The 21,003-nt window shown below is 45.0% G+C and overlaps 1 protein-coding gene across 1 annotated transcript in view; it reads right to left on the bottom strand.

The window, feature by feature from the left end:
• The window catches only part of LOC120062856 (hemicentin-1-like), a 74,495-nt gene that overhangs the window by 26,597 nt on the left and 26,895 nt on the right, over positions 1–21,003 (bottom strand). The window contains exons 21-28 of the mRNA XM_039012926.1: positions 20,756–20,915; positions 20,398–20,557; positions 18,516–18,643; positions 18,126–18,377; positions 14,699–14,782; positions 2,828–3,019; positions 1,126–1,256; positions 25–172 (exon numbers count right to left, since the gene is read on the bottom strand). Coding sequence (XP_038868854.1) covers positions 25–172; positions 1,126–1,256; positions 2,828–3,019; positions 14,699–14,782; positions 18,126–18,377; positions 18,516–18,643; positions 20,398–20,557; positions 20,756–20,915 — 1,255 coding nt within the window. The remainder of the gene's footprint in view (positions 1–24; positions 173–1,125; positions 1,257–2,827; positions 3,020–14,698; positions 14,783–18,125; positions 18,378–18,515; positions 18,644–20,397; positions 20,558–20,755; positions 20,916–21,003) is intronic.

The following is a 21,003-nucleotide window of genomic DNA, read 5'->3' as shown; positions in this document are numbered from 1 at the left end:
ATTTGAAGCACTATGAAGGATCACCTTGTACTACAATGTTGTAGTCCCTTCGGGCCTGCCCGGCTGTGTTACTAGCTGTGCAGGTGAACTGGCCACCATGCTCTTCCTGGACCCGGTAGATTCTCAGAAGTCTCTTCCCATTCTGAAGGTACACTCCAAGGGAGTCCACCACCTATACACACAATTAGTGCTTGTTACTGTATGATAAATATTGAACTGTGATAAACTAAATTACCACTTGGTGTCACTGTGTTGCTAGATACAAATAACATGATTGTCATTGACAGTTAGCAGTAGAAGTATCCCAGCTAACAACAAACATTCCCACAAAATGTTCCCTTATGAGTCTCATTAGGACATTAACTAACGTTTTCATAGGAATGTTCCTGTGATGTGCAAGGAATGTTTCCAAGAGACCATTTCCTTAATGTCAAATAGAACTTACCAAGAACATGGTTACCATGTTCTCAGATATTAATGTTCTAGACACATTGCAAGAACATTCAAGTGTCCAGTTTTCTGTGGGTTCTGAGAATATTCCATCAAAGTCCCACCAAACATACACAGAACATGGGCCTTGATTGGCTCTGCAAAAGTAACAAGATGTGATGTGTAATGATTTTTTGGGGGCACGTGTGTAGAACATTAATATCTTACATTCTGAGAACATGGCAACCATGTTCTGTGTATTTTTGATGTGACGTTGATGGAATATTCTCCTAACCCTCAGAAAACTGGACACGGGAATGTTGCATATTCTGAGAAAATGGAAACCATGTTCTATGTATGTTTGGTGGGACATTGATGGAATATTGTCCTAACATTCAGGAAACTGGACTCATGCATGTTCTTGCAATGTGCAATAAAACGCGTCTAGAACATTAATTAAAACATGCTAAAAAGGTTCTCCGAAAGTTTTAGTTAACATAGAAATAATGTTCCCCTAACTAACAAAAAACTGGACACTCAAACATTAGGGGAACATTACAGGTAACAATACAACAATATTCTCTCTCCCGAGAAGTGTTAACTGAGATGGTAACATACAATATACAATATACAACCTATACATTATTTCTTAGTGTTTTTTAAGAAGCTTATTTGAATGACTGGTAGGTGGCTCACATTATGTCCGTCTTTAGTCCAGGTGATTGTGGGGGAGGGGATACCAAAGGCATCACAGCCGAGAGTGAGGGGCTGCTTCAGGGTGACAGTCAGGTTCAGGGGCTGTCCATCATCCTGGATCTCGGGGGGAACTGGAGGAGTACAGGAGACAGACATAATCTGGAAGTCCCCTTATTAACACATTTGTGACTAGTTTCAGTAAACTAGGCGTATGTCGCGGGTCACTACTTCACAGGAGAGCCATTTGAACGTCAACTTTATTTTAATCAAAATGTGTTTTTTTGGCAGAAATGCCTTCTGGAACATGTGAACTTTCATGTGCCCTTAATAAAATACTTGTATGCCATCTGTAAATACAAAGAAAATTGTTAAATTACGAGCCTAGTTGGTTTAGCCACAGAAAAAGAGGCAACCTTCCCGCTAGCCATGATTGGTAGAGATAATGAGTGGGCTGCACATGCCGAGAGATGAGTTCGGATTGGTCTGCCATATAGCACACTTCTGTCTATTTGAGCTGGTCAGTATGTGTAGGTAATCCTGTCTAATGCTGCTTTTTTTATGTATCACGTAGTAGAACTGCATTAGTGTTCCTCTTCACTTTCTGGAGGACTGAGTTTTGAAATCAGTGGAATTAGAGTATGATAGCTAAGAAGATGGAGAAAACACCTGTCTCCGGATTACATCTTCAAACTAAAGGCAACCATGGCATCCGTGACAGGGAGAAGCATCCATCTATGATGTAAATGGGTAAGATAGTCTTGCTAGCTACATTTTCAGATTACACATTTCTAATTTTGACAGAAAGTCATTTTTTCATTTCAAGTTAAAGTGTACTGTTAGCTAGCTAGCTAACGTTAGCTGGCTGGCTCGCTAGCTAACGTGACGTGTATGATCTTATTATTCGAATCTCAGAGCCATTTGCTTTGCTAGTTATAGCCTAATGTTAGCTAGCTAACATTGAACCTGGTTGGTTAGCTACCTGCAGATTCATGCAAGGTAGTAACATCATGTGTTGGGATTATGGTTCATTGTTTACCTAGCTAGCTAGCTACATGTCTTAACAAAAGAAGACATTTCAATAGAATGTCACTGCGACAACTGTTGATCGACGTAGCTGGTAAATTCGCTCTGGCTATCTACCCCGATTTCAGAGCACTCTCGTCTGAGTGTGCCAGAGAGCAGAATAACTGACAAAATTATGAATGCTCAACACCTAACCAGCTCTGCTAGGGTGAATAAAATGATCAGTGAGCTGTTCTCTCATTTGTGTCTGGAAGTAGCTAGCAAGCTAGCCAACGTTAGCCAGGTAGCTTGGGTGCTTGACTGTTGTCGTTAGGACAGAATGCTCGGATCAATGTTTAAAGAGATGGGTGTGGTGAAAGCTTAAGAGGGTGTGAATGATGCTGAATGGGTGTAGACAAAGAAGAACTCTCAAATAGTAGTACCAAAACATTCAAAGGCCATTTTCTCAAAAGTGAGGTTACAAGTTTATCAACTTTCAAAGCAGAATTACTTTCCCCTTGTTCCTCAAATGCAGTGTGTGATATACCATTTTGTAGCTCTGTGTCTCTGCTTTTATACAATGTAAAAAACACAATTTCAAATTTTGCTACATAAGACCGAATCAAGGCGGTCGGTCACATTTTATTGTGATCTGAACTGACATCAGGTCTGTATAAAGTTCGAGTTTATGAGGTCTCACCATTCACTTTCAGCCGTGTCTTCCGCTCAACAGAGCCTGCATCATTGCTGGCCACACACTTGAAGTCCCCACTGTGACTGGCAGATGCAGAGCCAATCACAAGAGAGCCATCTTCTGCCACAGAGAACTCTGATTGGTCAGGGAATATCCCAAGACCGTTCTTGAACCAGCGCACCTTTGGAAAGGGTGAGCCTGCGGGTGTAGAGAGAACAGAGAGGTGGTGTGAGTAGTGTTGTAAGGAGGTCTGAGGAGGGATTAATCGATCATAACTGACAGAAACAAAATTTACTTCTGTCCCTGTGCTCCCCCACAGGAGGGCTGAATGGGAAAGAGTCCCAGACTGGAAAAAGCGGGCCCTATATTTATCTATTGGACAGCAGGACAGCAGGGGAAACGTTGCCAAATTGTTACTGAGACTGAGAACCCTATTGGTCCGTGGGCTAGGATACTTCAAGGCTAGAAAGTAGTACACAAAAGCCAAACACAATATATTGGTAGATGCCTGATTTAAAGTACTGGTGTCATGATTTACTACCAAAATCATAGGTGAGGATCCTGGGCAGTAAGAATAGTGGTTGGGCCAGTAGTTCAAAGCCTTGATGTGATGTATCGGCGACTAAAATAGATGTGTTTGGAGCTTTACAATGGGGAAAAGGGCCGGGAGCAGAGAAAGGAGTCTGGGATGGAGTTAGTGGTGGAGCAGGGGACTGAATGGTGTTTGGTGGGCACACCATTACCCCATATAAGCCAGTCTTAGGTATCTCTTACATAAGAAGGACAGGACATACATACAGTTGGAAGTCGGAAGTTTACATACACTTAGGTTGGAGTCATTAAAACTTTTTTTTCAACTACTCCACAAATTTCTTGTTAACAAACAATAGTTTTGGCAAATCGGTCAGGACATCTACTTTGTGCATGACACAAATAATTTTTCCAACAATTGTTTACAGACAGATTATTTCACTTATAATTCACTGTATCACAATTGTGCCAGTGCCTTTAAACAGCTTGGAAAATTCCCGAAAATGATTTCATGGCTTTAGAAGCTTCTGATAGGCTAATTGACATCATTTGAGTCAATTGGAGGTGTACCTGTGGATGTATTTCAAGGCCTACCTTCAAACTCAGTGCCTCTTTGCTTGACATCATGGAAAAATCTAAATAAATCAGCCAAGACCTCAGAAAAAAAATTGTAGACCTCCACAAGTCTGGTTCATCCTTGGGAGCAATTTCCAAACGCCTGACGGTACCGCGTTCATCTGTACAAACAATAGTAGACAAGTATAAACACCATGGGATCACGCAGCCATCATACCGCTCAGGAAGGAGACGCGTTCTGTCTCCTAGAGATGAACATACTGTGGTGCGAAAAGTGCAAATAAATCCCAGAACGGCCTCCCGGGTGGCGCAGTGGTCTAGGGCACTGCATCGCAGTGCTAACCAGAGTCTCTGGGTTCGCGCCCAGGCTCTGTCGCAGCCGGCCGCGACCGGGAGGTCCGTGGGGCGACGCACAATTGGCATAGCGTCGTCCGGGTTAGGGAGGGTTTGGCCGGTAGGGATATCCTTGTCTCATCGCGCTCCAGCGACTCCTGTGGCGGGCCGGGCGCAGTGCGCGCTAACCAAGGGGGCCAGGTACACGGTGTTTCCTCCGACACATTGGTGCGGCTGGCTTCCGGGTTGGAGGCGCGCTGTGTTAAGAAGCAGTGCGGCTTGGTTGGGTTGTGCTTCGGAGGACGCATGGCTTTCAACCTTCGTCTCTCCCGAGCCCGTACGGGAGTTGTAGCGATGAGACAAGATAGTAATTACTAGCGATTGGATACCACGAAAATTGGGGAGAAAATGGGATCAAATTTAAAAAAAAAAATAAAAAAAATAAATCCCAGAACAACAGCAAGGGACCTTGTGAAGATGCTGGAGAAAACAGGTACAAAAGTATCTATATCCACAGTAAAACGAGTCCTATATCGACATAACCTGAAAGGCCTTCTCAGCAAGGAAGAAGCCACTGCTCCAAAACCGCCATAAAAAAGCCAGACTACGGTTTGCAACTGCAGATGGGGACAAAGATCGTAATTTTTGAAGAAATGTCCTCTGGTCTGATGAAACAAAAATATAACTGTTTGGCCATTATGACCATTGTTATGTTTGGAGGAAAATGGGGGAAGCTTGCAAGCCAAAGAACACCATCCCAACCGTGAAGCACGGGGGTGACAGCATCATGTTGTGGGGGTGCTTTGCTGCAGGAGGGACTGGTGCACTTCACAAAATAGATGGCATCACGAGGAGGAAAATTATGTGGATATATTGAAGCAACATCTCAAGACATCAGTCAGGAAGTTAAAGCTTGCTCGCAAATGGGTCTTCCAAATGGACAATGACCCCAAGCATACTTCCAAAGTTGTGGCAAAATGGTTTAAGTACAACAAAGTCAAGGTATTGGAGTGGCCATCACAAAGCCCTGACCTCAATTCCTATGGAAAATTTGTGGGCAAAACCGAAAAAGAGTGTTTGCGAGCAAGGAGGCCTACAAACCTGACTCAGTTACACCAGCCCTGTCAGGAATGGGCCAAAATTCACCCAACTTATTCTGGGAAGCTTGTGGAAGGCTACCCGAAACGTTTGACCCAAGTTAAACAATTTAAAGGCAATGCTACCAAATACTAATTGTGTGTACGTAAACTTCTGACCCACTGGGAATGTGATGAAAGAAATAAAAGCTGAAATAAATCATTCTCTCTACTATTATTCTGATAAAGTGGTGATCCTAACTGACCTAAGACAGGTAATTTTTACTTGGATTAAATGTCAGGAATTGTGAAAAACTGAGTTTAAATGTATTTGGCTAAGGTGTATGTAAACCTCCGACTTCAACTGTAGGTGTGTGGACATCCAGTCCAGCTTTTTGCATTAAGAGCAGACAAGGAAGTAAACCCCTGTACCATCTCTATTTACAGAACATATCCAAACACCAGAGAGAGAGGAGGCTGTACTGGAAACTAAACACATATTTCATCCCCCGTCCAAAAATACTAAACTCAGGGGACAAAGAGGAACCACAGAGAGGAACCAAAGGTAATGTTATCACCCAGTCCCACGCAGAGCACATGTTTACACTTTAGAACACTGACTCAATTTTATTATCTCATTGCTGTGAGAAAATGCATACAGATGTTCTGTGTAAAAGTAAAAACATCTCATTAAAACCTGTTTCTTGTACTTATCTGCAGGGTCTACTACGTTTCCTTCGATTGTCTCTTCCATGTGTTTTTTAAACAAGTACTTGTCTTCCACTATTATTGGGCATTAAGTGTTCCTGTTGGTAAAAAAAATGTTTTTTCCTGATGGTAGAATCTCCTTTCATCTTCCCATTCAACATCCATGCAGACAGATACATTTATATGAAACAATGGGTGATGAACAAGCTATTGTTTCCTAGTTTCCTTGGCAAGGCTCCTAGTGCTGCTGCCTGGAGCTGTGACCATCTCTGTGAGGGATCCTTAACAGGTCCTACTAGTCACCCAAACAATCCCAAACAGGTACCCAAAAGTACCTAGAATAATCCCAAAGTACCCAAAACAACTACAAACAACCACAAACAGGTACCCAAAACAACCCACAAGTACCCAAAACAACCCCCCCAAAGTACCCAAAACAACCCAAAAGTACACAAAACAACCACAAACAGTTATCCAAAAACAACCCAAAACCACTCAGAAACAGGGGTAACACTTCACTTGGATAGTCCATCTGTATCGTCCTAGCTACATACTATCAGTAACATTTCAACTAATTATCTACTAACCCTAACCATAGCCCTAACCTTAACCTTAACTCTCATCCTAACCCTAAACTTAACCCTTACCCTAACCCTAGGCCTAACCCTCTTAACCCATACCCTAACCCTTATTCTAAACCTAACCCTAACCGTAACCTTTGTAAGCAGTTGCTTAACATCAGATAGTTTGTTGATAGTATAACCATCTGTAGACCATCTATAAATGGACTATCCAGACTATCCAAATAAAGTGTGACCCCAAAAGTAACAAAAACAACCCAAAAGTACCCAAAACAAACACAAACAACAACAAATAACCCCAAACCACCCCAAAACAGGTAACCTAAACAACCCAAAAGTCTCAGAAATAACCCCCCAAAGTACCCAAAATAACCACAAAAAAACACAAACGGGTACCTGAAAGAACCCAAAAGTACTTAAAAGAACCACAAACTGGTAGCCAAAACAACACAAAACCACTCAAATGATCAGTTCAGGTTCACGTTTCAGTTTGGTATGTGATATATTGGGTTCAGGTCAGGATTCTATATCGTCAGGATAGCAGAAATAATAAAAGTGTCACGACTCCGACCGAGGCAGGCTTTCCTTCCCGTTCGGGTGGCGCTCGGCGGTCGTCGTCACCGGCCTATTAGCTGCCACTGATCCTTTTCTCCCCCTCCTTATGTGTTTATTGATTACACCTGTTTTCATTTGTTGGTAATTAGTTGGGCTTATCAGTCAGCCGGCCCGCCCGGTGCTTTGTGCGGGATTATTAGTTGTTAAGCGTGGTGTCTGTTTTGTACTACGTGTCTACGTGGTTACGTGACCGCATTAAGGCCGTGCGTAATTGGCCGACTCCGACCACGGTAAAAGAGGTGCAGCGGTTTTTGGGTTTTGCCAACTACTACCGGAGGTTTATCCGGGGTTTTGGCCAGGTAGCAGCTCCCATTACCTCACTGCTGAAGGGGGGTCCGGTGCGGTTGCAGTGGTCAGCAAAAGCGGACGGAGCTTTCAACAGGTTGAAGGCGCTGTTCACGGATGCACCCGTGTTGGCGCATCCGGACCCCTCTCTAGCATTCATAGTGGAGGTGGACGCGTCCGAGGCTGGGGTAGGTGCCGTGCTATCACAGCGCTCTGGTACGCCACCAAAACTCCACCCCTGCGCTTTCTTCTCGAAGAAGCTCAGCCCAGCGGAGCGTAACTATGATGTGGGGGACCGGGAGTTGTTAGCAGTGGTCAGTGCTCTGAAGGTGTGGAGACACTGGCTTGAGGGGGCTAAGCACCCTTTTCTCATCTGGACCGACCACCAGAATCTGGAGTATATTCGGGCAGCTAGGAGACTGAACCCACGTCAGGCAAGGTGGGCCATATTCTTTACCCGATTCCAATTTACGTTATCGTATAAACCAGGCTCCCAGAACGTAAAGGCGGATGCACTGTCCCGGTTTTATGACACGGACGATCGGTCCACCGAACCTACTCCCATCCTTCCTGCATCAAGGCTGATGGCACCAGTGGTGTGGGAGGTGGACTCGGACATCGAGCGGGCGTTACGGGCGGAACCCGCTCCTCCTCAGTGTCCGGTGGGTCGGAAGTACGTGCCGCTTGGTGTTCGGGACAAATTGATTCGGTGGGCTCACGTTCTACCCTCCTCGGGTCACCCTGGGGTGACAAGGACAGTGGGGAGCCTTCGGGGGAGGTATTGGTGGCCTACCTTGGCTAGGGACGTTAGGGTTTATGTTTCCTCCTGTTCGGTATGCGCCCAGAGTAAGGCTCCTAGGCACCTTCCTAGAGGGAAGTTACAACCCCTCCCCGTTCCACAACGGCCTTGGTCGCATCTGTCCGTAGATTTTCTGACCGATCTTCCCCCGTCTCAGGGGAACACTACGGTACTGGTGATTGTGGATCGGTTCTCTAAGTCCTGCCGTCTCCTCCCGTTGCCCGGTATCCCTACAGCCCTGCAGACTGCGGAGGCATTATTCACCCACGTCTTCCGGCACTACGGGGTGCCGGAGGACATCGTTTCTGATCGGGGCCCCCAGTTCACGTCCCGAGTATGGAGGGCGTTCATGGAGCGTTTGGGGGTCTCGGTCAGCCTGACCTCCGGTTATCACCCCGAGAGTAATGGGCAGGTGGAGAGAGTGAACCAGGAGGTGGGTAGGTTTCTGCGGTCGTATTGCCAGGACCGGCCAGGGGAGTGGGCGAGATACATCCCCTGGGCCGAAATGGCCCAGAACTCACTACGCCACTCCTCTACTAACGTGTCCCCCTTTCAGTGTGTATTGGGGTACCAGCCGGTCCTGGCACCATGGCATCCGAGCCAGACCGAGGCTCCTGCGGTGGAGGAATGGGTGCAGCGCTCCAAGGAGACATGGAGGGCCGTCCAGGAATCCCTCCAACAAGCTAGTGGACGGCAGAAGAGGAGTGCTGACCGCCACCGCAGTGAGGCCCCCGTGTTTGTACCGGGGGACAGGGTCTGGCTCTCGACCCGAAACCTGCCCCTCCGCTTGCCCTGCCGGAAGCTGGGTCCGCAGTGTGTAGGGCCCTTCAAAGTCCTGAGGAAAATAAACGAGGTGTGTTATCGATTACAACTCCCTTCCTATTATCGTATTAACCCCTCGTTTCATGTGTCTCTCCTCAGGCCGGTGGTAGCTGGTCCCCTGCAGGACGGTGAGGTGCCGGAGGTCCCTCCTCCCCCTCTGGACATCGAGGGGTCCCCGGCGTACATGATACGGGCCATTCTGGACTCGAGACGCCGGGTGAGGGGCCTGCAGTACCTCGTGGACTGGGAGGGGTACGGTCCGGAGGAGAGGTGCTGGGTACCGGTGGGGGACATTTTGGATCCGTCTATGCTGAGGGATTTCCATCGCCTCCATCCGGATCGCCCTGCACCTCGTCCTCCGGGTCGACCTCGAGGCCGGTGTCGGCGCGCTGCGGGAGCCGCGCGTCAGAGGGGGGGTACTGTCACGACTCCGACCAAGGCAGGCTCTCCTTCCCGTTCGGGTGGCGCTCGGCGGTCGTCGTCACCGGCCTATTAGCTGCCACTGATCCTTTTCTCCCCCTCCTTATGTGTTTATTGATTACACCTGTTTTCATTTGTTGGTAATCAGTTGGGCTTATCAGTCAGCCGGCCCGCCCGGTGCTTTGTGCGGGATTATTAGTTGTTAAGCGTGGTGTCTGTTTTGTACTACGTGTCTACGTGGTTACTGGACTGCTTTCATTCCCCCCGTGTCTGGGGTAGTTTTTGTGACCACCCAGTGTATTAGAAGGGTGACTTTAGTTTCTCAGTGTTCATTAAAAGGGAACATTTGTTATTGCACCCTCTGCTTTCTGCGTTTGACTTCGCACTCCGACACCCAGTCCTTACAAAAAGCAATGACTGAAATAGTAGATATTGGCAAAAACAAGCTGCACTACATATACAAAAGTATGTGGACACCCCTTCAAATTACTGGATTCGGCTACTTCAGCCACACCCGTTGCTGACAGGTGTATAAAATCCATAGACAAACATTGACAGTAGAATGGCCTTACTGAGGAGCTCAGTGACTTTCAATGTGGCACCGTCAAAGGATGCCACCTTTCCAACAAGTCAGTACGTCAAATGTCTGCTCTCCATAAATTCTCTACAGGATCGGTGTCCCGACCTTGGGACGGTTGAGCAAACATAGGCTAATATGATTAGCATGAGGTTGTAAGAAACCCAAAAAATTCCCAGGACATAGCCATATCTGATATGGCAGAAAGCTTACATTCTTGTTAATCTAACTGCACTGTCCAATTTACAGTAGCTATTACAGTGAAATAATACCATGCTATTGTTTGAGAAGAGTGCACAATTATCAACTTGAAAATGTATGAATAAACCAATTAGGCACATTTGGGCAGTCTTGAAACAACATTTTGAATAGAAATGCAATGGTTCATTGAATCAGTCTAAAACTTTGCCCATACACTGCTGCCATCTAGTGGCCAAAGTCTAAATTGTGCCTGGGCTAGAATAATTCATTATGGCCTTTCGCTTGACGATGGTACAAAAAAATACCAAAAAACGCATGTTTTTTTATGTATTATCTTTTACCAGATCTAATGTGTTATATTCTCCTATATTAATTTCACATTTCCACAAACGTCAAAGTGTTTCCTTTCAAGTGGTATCAAGACTATGCATATCCTTGCTTCATGTCCTGAACTACAGGCAGTTAGATTTGAGTACGTCATTTTAGGCAAAAATTGAAGAAAACTGGGCTAATCCTTAAGAGGATGATTTTGGAATGAGATGTTTGACGAGCAGGTGTCACATACTTTTGGTCATGTAGTGTATGAACATGTGGATATAATTATTTGTCTACTCTGGTAAATGTGTATGTGAGTGAGTGCAGATAGGGATATTTGTGTGTGTGGGTCAGGGACAGGGTTAGGGTTGGGGTCAATTCCGTTTCAGTTCAGTCAATTGACCCTTCGCTAAATCAAGACCCAGAATTTTGGGCAACCAATAGTAGATCTCCAATGGATAGCAACCGTCGTTGAGTCCGAAACCTCGGACAAGCTCACATTTCAAGCACATGAAAGCCAATGAGACCTATAACAAAACAGAGTTTTCATAGAAAACGTAGCTCAATTGATTAAATGTCTAAATAACAGTGAATGCACCAGGCGTACTTGCTATTGTGATTCCTGAAATGCAGAGGCTGTTGGAGTATTTTTCGAATCCGGAATTGACCACCAAACATTGCTAATGCTAGCTAGCTCTCTAGCTGGTTAATATAACTTGTTTTCTCAAAATGTATGTTAGCTAGCTAAATTAGCTACAGCATATTATGAATACAACTATCATCTGCTGTCGACATCAGGATACAACTAGAGCGAACTAGTTAGGTCCATAAGTAGTTAGTAGTAGATTTGACCCCATGCCAGTGCATTCAGAGCCATCTAGTTGCTAGCCACACTACAAACTTAATTGTACCAGGTTCCCGTGAAGCAATTTTAATGACAGTCCACCACAACATACCCGATAGTCTCCAGATTAGCAGGGGGTAGTCTGTGTTTCATTTATTGTGTAAAAACACAATTTGAGATGATTGTGAGGGGTTTTCTCCAGTAGTTTGAATGCTCTGTGTGTTACTCTGGGTATGAAATAGATAAGGTCAGTGTGTTATCACAGGATGATAGCCTAGCTTCTTCTGAGTCGATAGAGCTATTCCTTTAGCCAATAGAGCTTGCCAGCTTGTAGTCCCAAAAACCAGAAACGAGTTACATCTGGTTCGTTCAGCCATTCCTATGGGGGAAATGATGGGGAAAAATTGGGTTTTGGGATAAACTGCGAAAATAAGGTCTGAGATTAACACAGGCTTAGAAGATTTTATATGTATTGTTCTATGACAGGGTTCCCCAGGATTTTATTTCCCCCCCAAACATTTTCTGAGCAAAAATAAATCAAAATGTGTATGCGGAATTTTTATTGTTGGGACATAAAAGTCTGTAAAAAAACACCAGGAAATCAGCTCAATGTGATTTTAATTTAAGAAATCTGTTCCCAAGTACTCCCACGCATAATAGAGAGACACGACGTGATCAACGTTTGAAATTATTATGTTTTAGTCAAACATTATATATTTTTGGGCTTCTTGCGGTCAATTTGAAGTGTACAAATGATTTGTAATTATGTTCCGGCCCACCGACCATCCGCTCAATAATTTGTTTTTGCCATGGGTGAGAGATCATTTTTGTAAAGTTTTACATCAAATTTTTTGCAATTCTATACAATTTGCAATAGGGTAGAGAGACATTTTTGCAGTTTTGAAGCTAATTTCCTGCAATCAAACACATTTTTGTAATGACTTATGCCATGTTAATATGATATCTAAGTGAGAATGACTAACAAAATCAATAGGGGCTCCCTGAAGGTCGGGGCCCCTGGGCACGTGCCCTGCGTGCACGGTCAGTATTCGGTCATGATTACTTCAATCAACTAACTACCAATCAAAAATTGTTAGCTGACATGGCTAATTCAGTGACTGTCAGTGACTGACATAACAAGGGAAAAACCTCTGATGCACAACCACATTTCTAAATTGTACCTGGTGTATTCTACTATTCTTACTCGCAATAGTAAGTTGAGACCCCAAATAAGTTCCATTTTCGGTCGGGGACCGCTTATGTCACTTATGCCTGGAACCAGCCCTGAATATCAGTCAGTCAACTTTCTTAATTATGAAGCCTTTATGTGCTTGTTTTGATCACATACATGCTTCAAAATTCACAAACAGTGACGTTAGCTGATGAAGATTATCTCATAGAATAAAACGTAGAAACTCTCCTAAGTCTGTGTTTACCACAGGCCTTATTTTCGGCATTTATCCAAACCCCCCCCCAAAAAACATTAATTTCCCCGTAGGCTTTGGCCAACGAGCCATCGCGGAGTTAGTGCCTACAAAAAGACGGCATTACTATTGTTCTCTGTAGACCGCTCCATTCATGGCAGGAGACCAGGATTGTGTCACAGTTTACAGGAAACGTCACTGATGATGTTTGAGGGACCTGGATTATCTCTAATGTGTAATCAAATGGGTCCCTGTAGCCTGTAGAGGTGAACCACCAGCCCAATCAAGCAAGCCATTATTGACCTGTCTGAAACATGAACCTGAATTTATAATTTGGGTGGTTTTGTGTTGTTTTGGCTGGCCGTTTGTAGTTCTTTTGGATGGTTTGGGGTACCTGTTTGTGGTTGTTTTGAGTTGTTTTGTGTACTTTTGGGCTGTTTGGAGTTCCTGTTTGGGGTTGTTTGGTGTTGTTTTGCATATGTTGGGGTTGTTTTGAGTACCTTTGGGTTCTTGTGGGTACTTTTTGGGTGCTTGTGTGTTCTTTTGGGTATTTTGTGACTTTGCGGTACTTATGGGTTGTTTGGGGTACTTGTTTATGGTTGTTTGGGGTTGTTTAGGGTTGTTTTGGGTACTTTTGGGTTCTTTTAAGTTGTTTTGGGTTGTATTGGGTACGTTTAGGTTGTTTTTGGGTACCTGTTTGTTTTTTTTTTGGGTTGTTTAGGGTACTTTTGGATTGTTTAGGGTACTTTGGGGTTCTTTTGGGTTCTTTCAGGTTCATGTTTGGGGTTGTTTGTTTCTTGGGGGGTTGTTTGGGGTTGTTTTGAGTTCTTTGGGGTGTTACCCTGTAATGGTAACAGTGTGGCTGCCTGTCTAAGCTCTACAAGGAGGGCCAGTGGAGCCAGCCTACTCAGTAGAGGAGTACCCCAGATATCTCTGTCTATTATCTGCCAGCAGCAGCCTGTAATTAGGATTCCTCTCCCAGCAGGCCCCCTCGCAGAGCGGAGAGGAAAGCAGATGTGGCCCGCTGAGCCACATCTTCAGGCAGAATGATGTTCCAGCTGCTGCTATGTCCGTATTAGCCCACTCCTCACCTTCTCAAACATGCCCGTTACCATGGCACGGCTCCATACAAACAACTCGATACTGGTGCCCTGTGTATATAGCCAAGTTATCATTACTTGTTGTATTTTATTCCTCATGTTATTATATTTATATTATTTCTCTACGCATTAGGAAGGGCCAGTAAGTAAGCATTTCACCGTTAGTCTACACCTGCATGTGACAAATCACATTTGATTTGAACACCTATTTAAATACCCTGTCAACAAGAAGTTCAATGGGCCCACGCATAAGAAAGCATGCTCAAACACACACACACTTTCTCAGCCATGCTGCGTGCTACCTCCCCCTTCACCAAGATGTTAAAATAGAGACAGAAACCGTATTCAATAGAATGAAAGCACACCATTGGGATAGCAGGGGTATTGAAACACACATTTGTTTCCACAGACAAATGAAGCCCTATGGAGAAAGCAGAGCAATGCCTTGAAGGTAGCTAGATAAATCCACACCTTGTCCTACATTTAATATGGAGCTAGCTCTGGGAATGATGAAACAAAACAGTTCCATCCAAACATTACCAGAAAAAGATTCACCGGATTTGTTCACTTTGGTCAGGCTGTGTAAATGGTGTATTTTTTCTGACACCAGACGTGTTTCCCTCTATCGCAAATCACCCCGGAAAACATACATAAATAAATCTTATCCTACCTTTGGCGGGGCAGGGGATGGTGACCTTGCTGTTAGACACTTTCTCCATGATGGCATCTCCAGGCTCAGCGAAGGACGGGGCCTCTGTGTAAAGGATAAAGGATATAGCATTAGGACAGCACAGGGAATAAGACAAAGGGTTTATTTAGCGTCATGGGTTATAAAGGCTACTGTAAATAATATGTGTCAAAGTTAGGTTGAGATTTCTATAAGATATAGGCTTGATTTTAGTGTTAATGTTCAGCTAGAGTAGTAGGTAAGACATGAGTGCTAGGGTTAATCCTAGCGGTGGGGTGAAGATGTTGTGCTACTGACCCTGACAATGTGAGTCATGTCTCCTTTGACCCCTACTCACTCGTTAACCTCCAGCTTTGACTTCCTCTAATCCTTCCCTCAGCTTAAGCTGACCTCTAAGGTCAAATATCCCCTCAATCAACACCCACTAACCTACTGACCCATGCTCTTGTCAAATAGAATGGAGTTTATAGGGCTGCTTGTTTAAAGGACCTCACGCTGCTTGCTTAGCGAGTACCACTTCCTCCGGATTCAGCTCACACGAAGCTCGAACCCTGGACCTCTGCCTTGTTAGCACACGTGACCACCCTCCTAAAGCATCTTACCAGTCGGATCCAAGTGAAAAGCTAGCAATTCGCTGGAGCAAGTGGGACACTTCAGGCTGAGGAGTAAGTTGCACACATCTCCAGAGGCGTCATGCCCATAAGGGGTACAGGGTCACGTGCCCCTTCAGATTTGTCTTGTATAAAAAATATATTTATTTTTTTCTCTCTGTAATACTGTACTTATAGCCACCTAGCAATTTTATGAAGTTGGCTTTAGCTAGCCCAGATATGTTCCCATCTGACTACTTCGCAACTAGCTGACAATAAGCTATTTCAGCCTATCAATCAAGTTAGAGTAGTTAGCTTGTCTAACTATCTTAGCTGGCATGCCTACTGGCAAGGTAGACTTTAGAAAAGCGAGCAGTAACTAAATGTACTGAATAAGACTTACATTCCTTTCAATCTTTTACACAGATTTGAGCAAAGATGCAGAGAAGCATGTTTAATTTCTTTCAAAAAAGAACCACCAGTCAGGAAGATGGAGACAGCTCAAGAGAAATGCTTAGATATGCAGAAAAATAAGTCTAGATTGCAGGAAAAAGGTTAAAAAAGGTAAATTCTCACATTTACAAACGGGGGGCCTAGCCCCCCTCCAGACCACCACCCAGCCATAAAGTTCTTTGTGCCTCCTCAGATTTTGGGGGTGCATGACACCCCTGCACATCCCCATGAGCTGCACTTTCATTGTGACCATATGATGCTGCTTCCAGAGAAAGCACCTCCAAAGACAACTGTCCTTGTCTATTCTGTCTTTTACCATATCAGTCCCGAGAGCCCAGCAAAAATTGGCTTTTCATTTATCTGACTTTCATTTATCTGCATGTCCAACCCTTATATTCAGCCTCACAATGAAGTGTTTTACCATTTGACATAAACAGTTGCATTCATGAGTTTTATTGACAAATGTAAATTTAAAAAATGAAGGTCCGCCAAAGCAAAAACCTGATAAAAATGAATGTATATGAATGCTGTAAGTACAGAAATGGTTTGCTTGCTGGGAAATGAATATGACAACTGTCTGGAGGTTGTGACAGCAACTATGTGAGCTTATTACAGCATTATGGACACTATGTCCCAGAGGTGTGGACTCGAGTCACATTACTTTGACTCGAGTCACAAACATGATGACTTGCAACTCGACTTTGACTTTAACACCAATGACTCGTGACTTGACTTGGACTTGAGCCTTATGACTCGACCTGACTTGATACCCTCCCCAAGCCCAAATATTTAAATGATGCTATTAAAAAAAGTGCGCAGCGCATCAACTCTTCATTTAACGGATTATAGGTTGAATCGGACAGCAGCAAATTGTGCCAGCTGAGAAAAAGTTGTGCGTGGCAGTGCAGAGGAACGTCGGCGGGTGAATTCAGATGGAGGCCTTGGAAAGATGATACCCAAAATTATTATTTTTGGATATAAAGACCACGCTGTCAACAAAAAACGGATTGCAACTTGCAAAACATGCGGGAAGAAAATTACAGACGGAGGCGCAACATTTTCCAACTTTGTTTGACATTTGAAGCTGCACAAAGAATGGTAAGTCGTGGCTAATATAGCCGACAGCTATATATTTTATTACTTTACTGGTGTATCATGTAGGCAAACGTAAAGTTAAATCAATGAGCCTCCACACAGTCAGTCAGTACGGGAACGTGATCATTGCACCCAAGATTGAGCTACAACTGGCTAGGCAGTTGGTAGCCTAAATCCTGCCTGATGTTACTGCTGTTCCTAAAACCATTGACATATGTTAACCTACTGTAACCACACAGAGAGTGTGTGTGTGTGTGTTAAAGTTGGGTGATTGTGTACAAGCCTACATCGCCTGATTGCATCCCATAACGATCCTCGATAGTCGATCACTACTGGGGGGGGGGGGGGGGGGGGCGGTCTTTCTTATGGCTACCCATGTATTCCCATGGAAACATAACGTTTATTTGGAAAGTAATAAATATAGAGATATTTTTTAAAGCATTCATGATTTGCGTAAATGTAATATACTAACTATTACTCTTGTTAAAAATATGAAATGGTATTATAATGTTCTCTTCACCAAATGTGACTTGTTTAGGACTCGAAACTAAAAGTTTAGGACTTGAGACTTGACTCGAGACTTGACGGTCTTGACTCGGACTTGCCTGTCTTGACTTGGGACTTGAGTGCTAAGACTTGAGACTTACTTGTGACTTGTAAAACAATGACTTGGTCCCACCTCTGCTATGTCCTGTGATTTCCCATGTAGAAGAACCCCTTACCTTCTAATGGGTGTTGTGTAGCTTGTGAACATCATAGCGCAAAACATGTTCGTGTTTGTCTTAGCTTTTCATAGATAGTTTGTAGCTCAAACCATTCGGACTCTACAGACATTTTTCTAAAAAGACCCGGCCCCGGGCCCCTTCGGGATCCGCCCTTGTCACACAAACACCGCTCTAGCTCAGCCTCCGTTAGTCACAGAGACTTGGTATCTACGGTTGCAGACTAAATAGACAAATCCAATGGTACAACCCAGAAGCTCAAACTCACAATGTTAGTCCAAAACATGCCGGCGTTACGATGGGACTCATTGGGTTAAGCTGGGACCGTGTTTTCCTCAATGTAAAACTGGAAAATATCTGTTTTAGGTATACTGTTACAGTCAGTTCTGTGTGAGCCTTTTTCAACACTATTGACAATGACACTATTGTGTATCAGTCTGTGGAAATTGTTCGCGGAGTGCTTGGGCTGATCTGATGAATGGATAAATAAATAGATGTACAGTATATTAGGAGAGAAAAGCTGCATCATTGATGAATCAGATGCCTCACCTAGCACCTCCAGTTTGACCTCCATGGTATCCTGTCCAGCAGTGTTCTTGGCCACACAGCTGTAGGTGCCCTGGTCAGTGAGGCTGGCCCTGTGGATTCTGAGGGCTGCAGTGTCCCTCGCCCCGACAGGACGTCCGTTGTGGAACCAGCTGATCTCAGGGCTGGGCTCCCCCTGAACCACACACGGCAGAACCACCGTCTGGCCTATCAGCGCCTTCAGCAGGGACGGAGCTGCCTGGATCTTGGGCTTAACTGGGAAAGAAACAAACAAGATTTGTGTCTCATGATATCTATTAGATGCATGACATCATCTTGAACAGTGAAGTGAAAAAGGCTGTCAGATCTCAAGTTCACATAGCACCTACAAAGTGAGAATCCATAACGAGATACCTTGTATGTGTAAATTGTAGTTGAGGGACACGTTGCCGGCTGGATTTTCTGCTGAGCAGGTGTAAAGTTTACTATCAATCAGTCGGACATCGGTGATTTTCAGAGAGCCAGAAGGCAGCACAGTGAACCTGGACATGGAGAGAGGTCAGAGGTCAGACTGAGTATAACACTGTTACTCACAGTGGAGTCACACTGGAAATCCTCAACCCTGTTTACGTTTTTGTGAATATGTGTGAGTGTGTGCATGTGTGCGTGCTGTACATGCCTGTGTAGTTCTGGCTTTTATAATACCATTCACATTGCATAATAGTAACTGAACTTCTCAACTCAACTGAAATCCCCAGCAGAACTACACCCAGCTGCAGAAATGGATAATATGCACAAATGTAAACAATGCTCTGAGATGTATACGTTTCTCTGCTAAGCAACTAAAATTATATCAATAACATGTTTGGAAATGAACTGGAACCACAAACAGCCCTATATTTCAACACTGCACATGTGGCTGAAACACTCTGCTCCCCTACTGCTCCAAACCCAACCAGTAGCATACATCATAGAAACTGAATGACTGGCTCAGCAGCGGTCAGTCTCTACTGAGAAGTAAAGCAGTTCTAAGTCACCTTAGTAGCGAGCAGGGAGCTGAGCACAAACTGGAGACATGGACCCAACATACAGCCTCATCTGTGTATACATGCTGACACAGGCTGACTGGGACAAATTGGGCTTATCAGAGAGGTCTGAGTGCAGCTCCCTAGCCTCCCCGACTGACCCAGTGTGGGCTAGCTCTCTCTCTCTCTCTCTCTCTCTCTCTCTCTCTCTCTCTCTCTCTCTCTCTCTCTCTCTCTCTCTCTCTCTCTCTCTCTCTCTCTCTCTCTCTCTCTCTCTCTCTCTCTCTCTCTCTCTCTCTCTCTCTCTCTCTCTCTCTCTCTCTCTCTCTCTCTCTCTCTCTCTCTCTCTCTCTCTCTCTCTCTCTCTCTCTCTCGTTTGTCTGTTTGCAGCGCTGGGGCCTGCGGTGGAGGTGGTGGAGAAGAACAGGGCTACGGCAGCAGACACTCAGAACACCCACTGACTGAGTTATTCAAAACAATCAGTTTCTCCCTGCTCACACCGGCTGGGCCAAAGGATGGGGGGCAGATAGACTCCTGAATGGAGAGAATGCATCTGTCCGCTCCAGTGCTGAGGGCTGAAGGGGTTGTTGGTGGAGGTGTGTTATTCTCATCAGACAGCCAGGTCTGGTAAAGAGTAAGGAGAAGACATGCTCTTTTATGGCAGAAGATCCAGACGTCAAACAGGCTGTACTTTTTTATCTTCTTCTGTCAGTCTTCTCCCTACTTCCCGTCTGCACACCCCTCCCCCTCTCCTCCCTCCCTGTCCCCCACTCCTTCCTGGTCCCACATAAGCATCCTCATTCCACCACTACCACAGCTTTCAACACTGTCACACAGTTCCTCCAGAGACATAGGGACTGGTCATGGCCAGTGGGTTTCACTGTCATCTCTAGTCTGTGCCCTATAGACAGACTCCACCAGACAGTGAAGCCTGTGCTGAGTGACCACAGATTCAGGGATGAGAGAGTCATGTGTAACCATATGTTCTTCCTCAGAGAAGTTGTTCCATACGACTACACACACGCAACACACAGCCCAGCGCCAGGCTGCTGCCTCTGCCGCTTCATAAGGCACCACTAAATGAGCTCCAACAGTTAACGTCTGCTTTAGATAGCAGCCGGATTCAATCAGTGTCCCTTGTAAAAGGTCGGTCAGTTAAGTCAGGGGTAAAGTAATCGCCTTGGTATGGTGAGAAACTTACCTTTTATTGCCTATTACCATTTCACTGCATTGTTGCTACATTCTTATGTAACCATGGGTCTTCCTCTTACCAGGCAGTGACTGGAGGGATTGGCTGGCCGTTCCTGCTCCATGTGACCAGAGGAGAGGGACTGCCCTGGACCTCACAAGGGAGGATGACCTCAGAGCCCACCTCAGCAGCCAGTTTCACCGTGTTCTCCTCACCACTCACACCTACGATCTTAGGCTTGGCTGTGGGAAAGGGAAACATTCTATTTTTACAGAGGCAGGTCTGCTCTTAAGCATACAACTTTTTGTAATCTAAACATGTCAAATGCCTTATGATTGTTTTTTACACAGTACTTCCTCTATCAATGAAACACTTTGGAGAGAGGCCATTGACATCACGCACTGGACAGCCTTTGCTGTAAGTTAATGTGCAGCCCTTACTGTTGACACTAAGCTTGATCTCACGGCTGGTGTAGCCCACTGCACTGGTGGCTGTGCAAATATATATGCCTGCATCTTCTGCAGTGAGGTTGAGGATATGGAGGAAGCCATCAGAGTCTGACTGGGGGGAGGACCTGTCTCTGGGCTTGGGCTCCCTTCCCTGAGGGAAGAGCAGGCAGAGTGAGGCCCAGATACACACTCAACAGCACTGGGACACATAACTAGGCCAAAGGTTCAATGCCCAAATT

Source organism: Salvelinus namaycush, chromosome 18, assembly GCF_016432855.1.
Source record: "Salvelinus namaycush isolate Seneca chromosome 18, SaNama_1.0, whole genome shotgun sequence".
NCBI lineage: Eukaryota > Metazoa > Chordata > Actinopteri > Salmoniformes > Salmonidae > Salvelinus > Salvelinus namaycush.
This window is presented reverse-complemented; position numbering and strand designations above follow the sequence as displayed.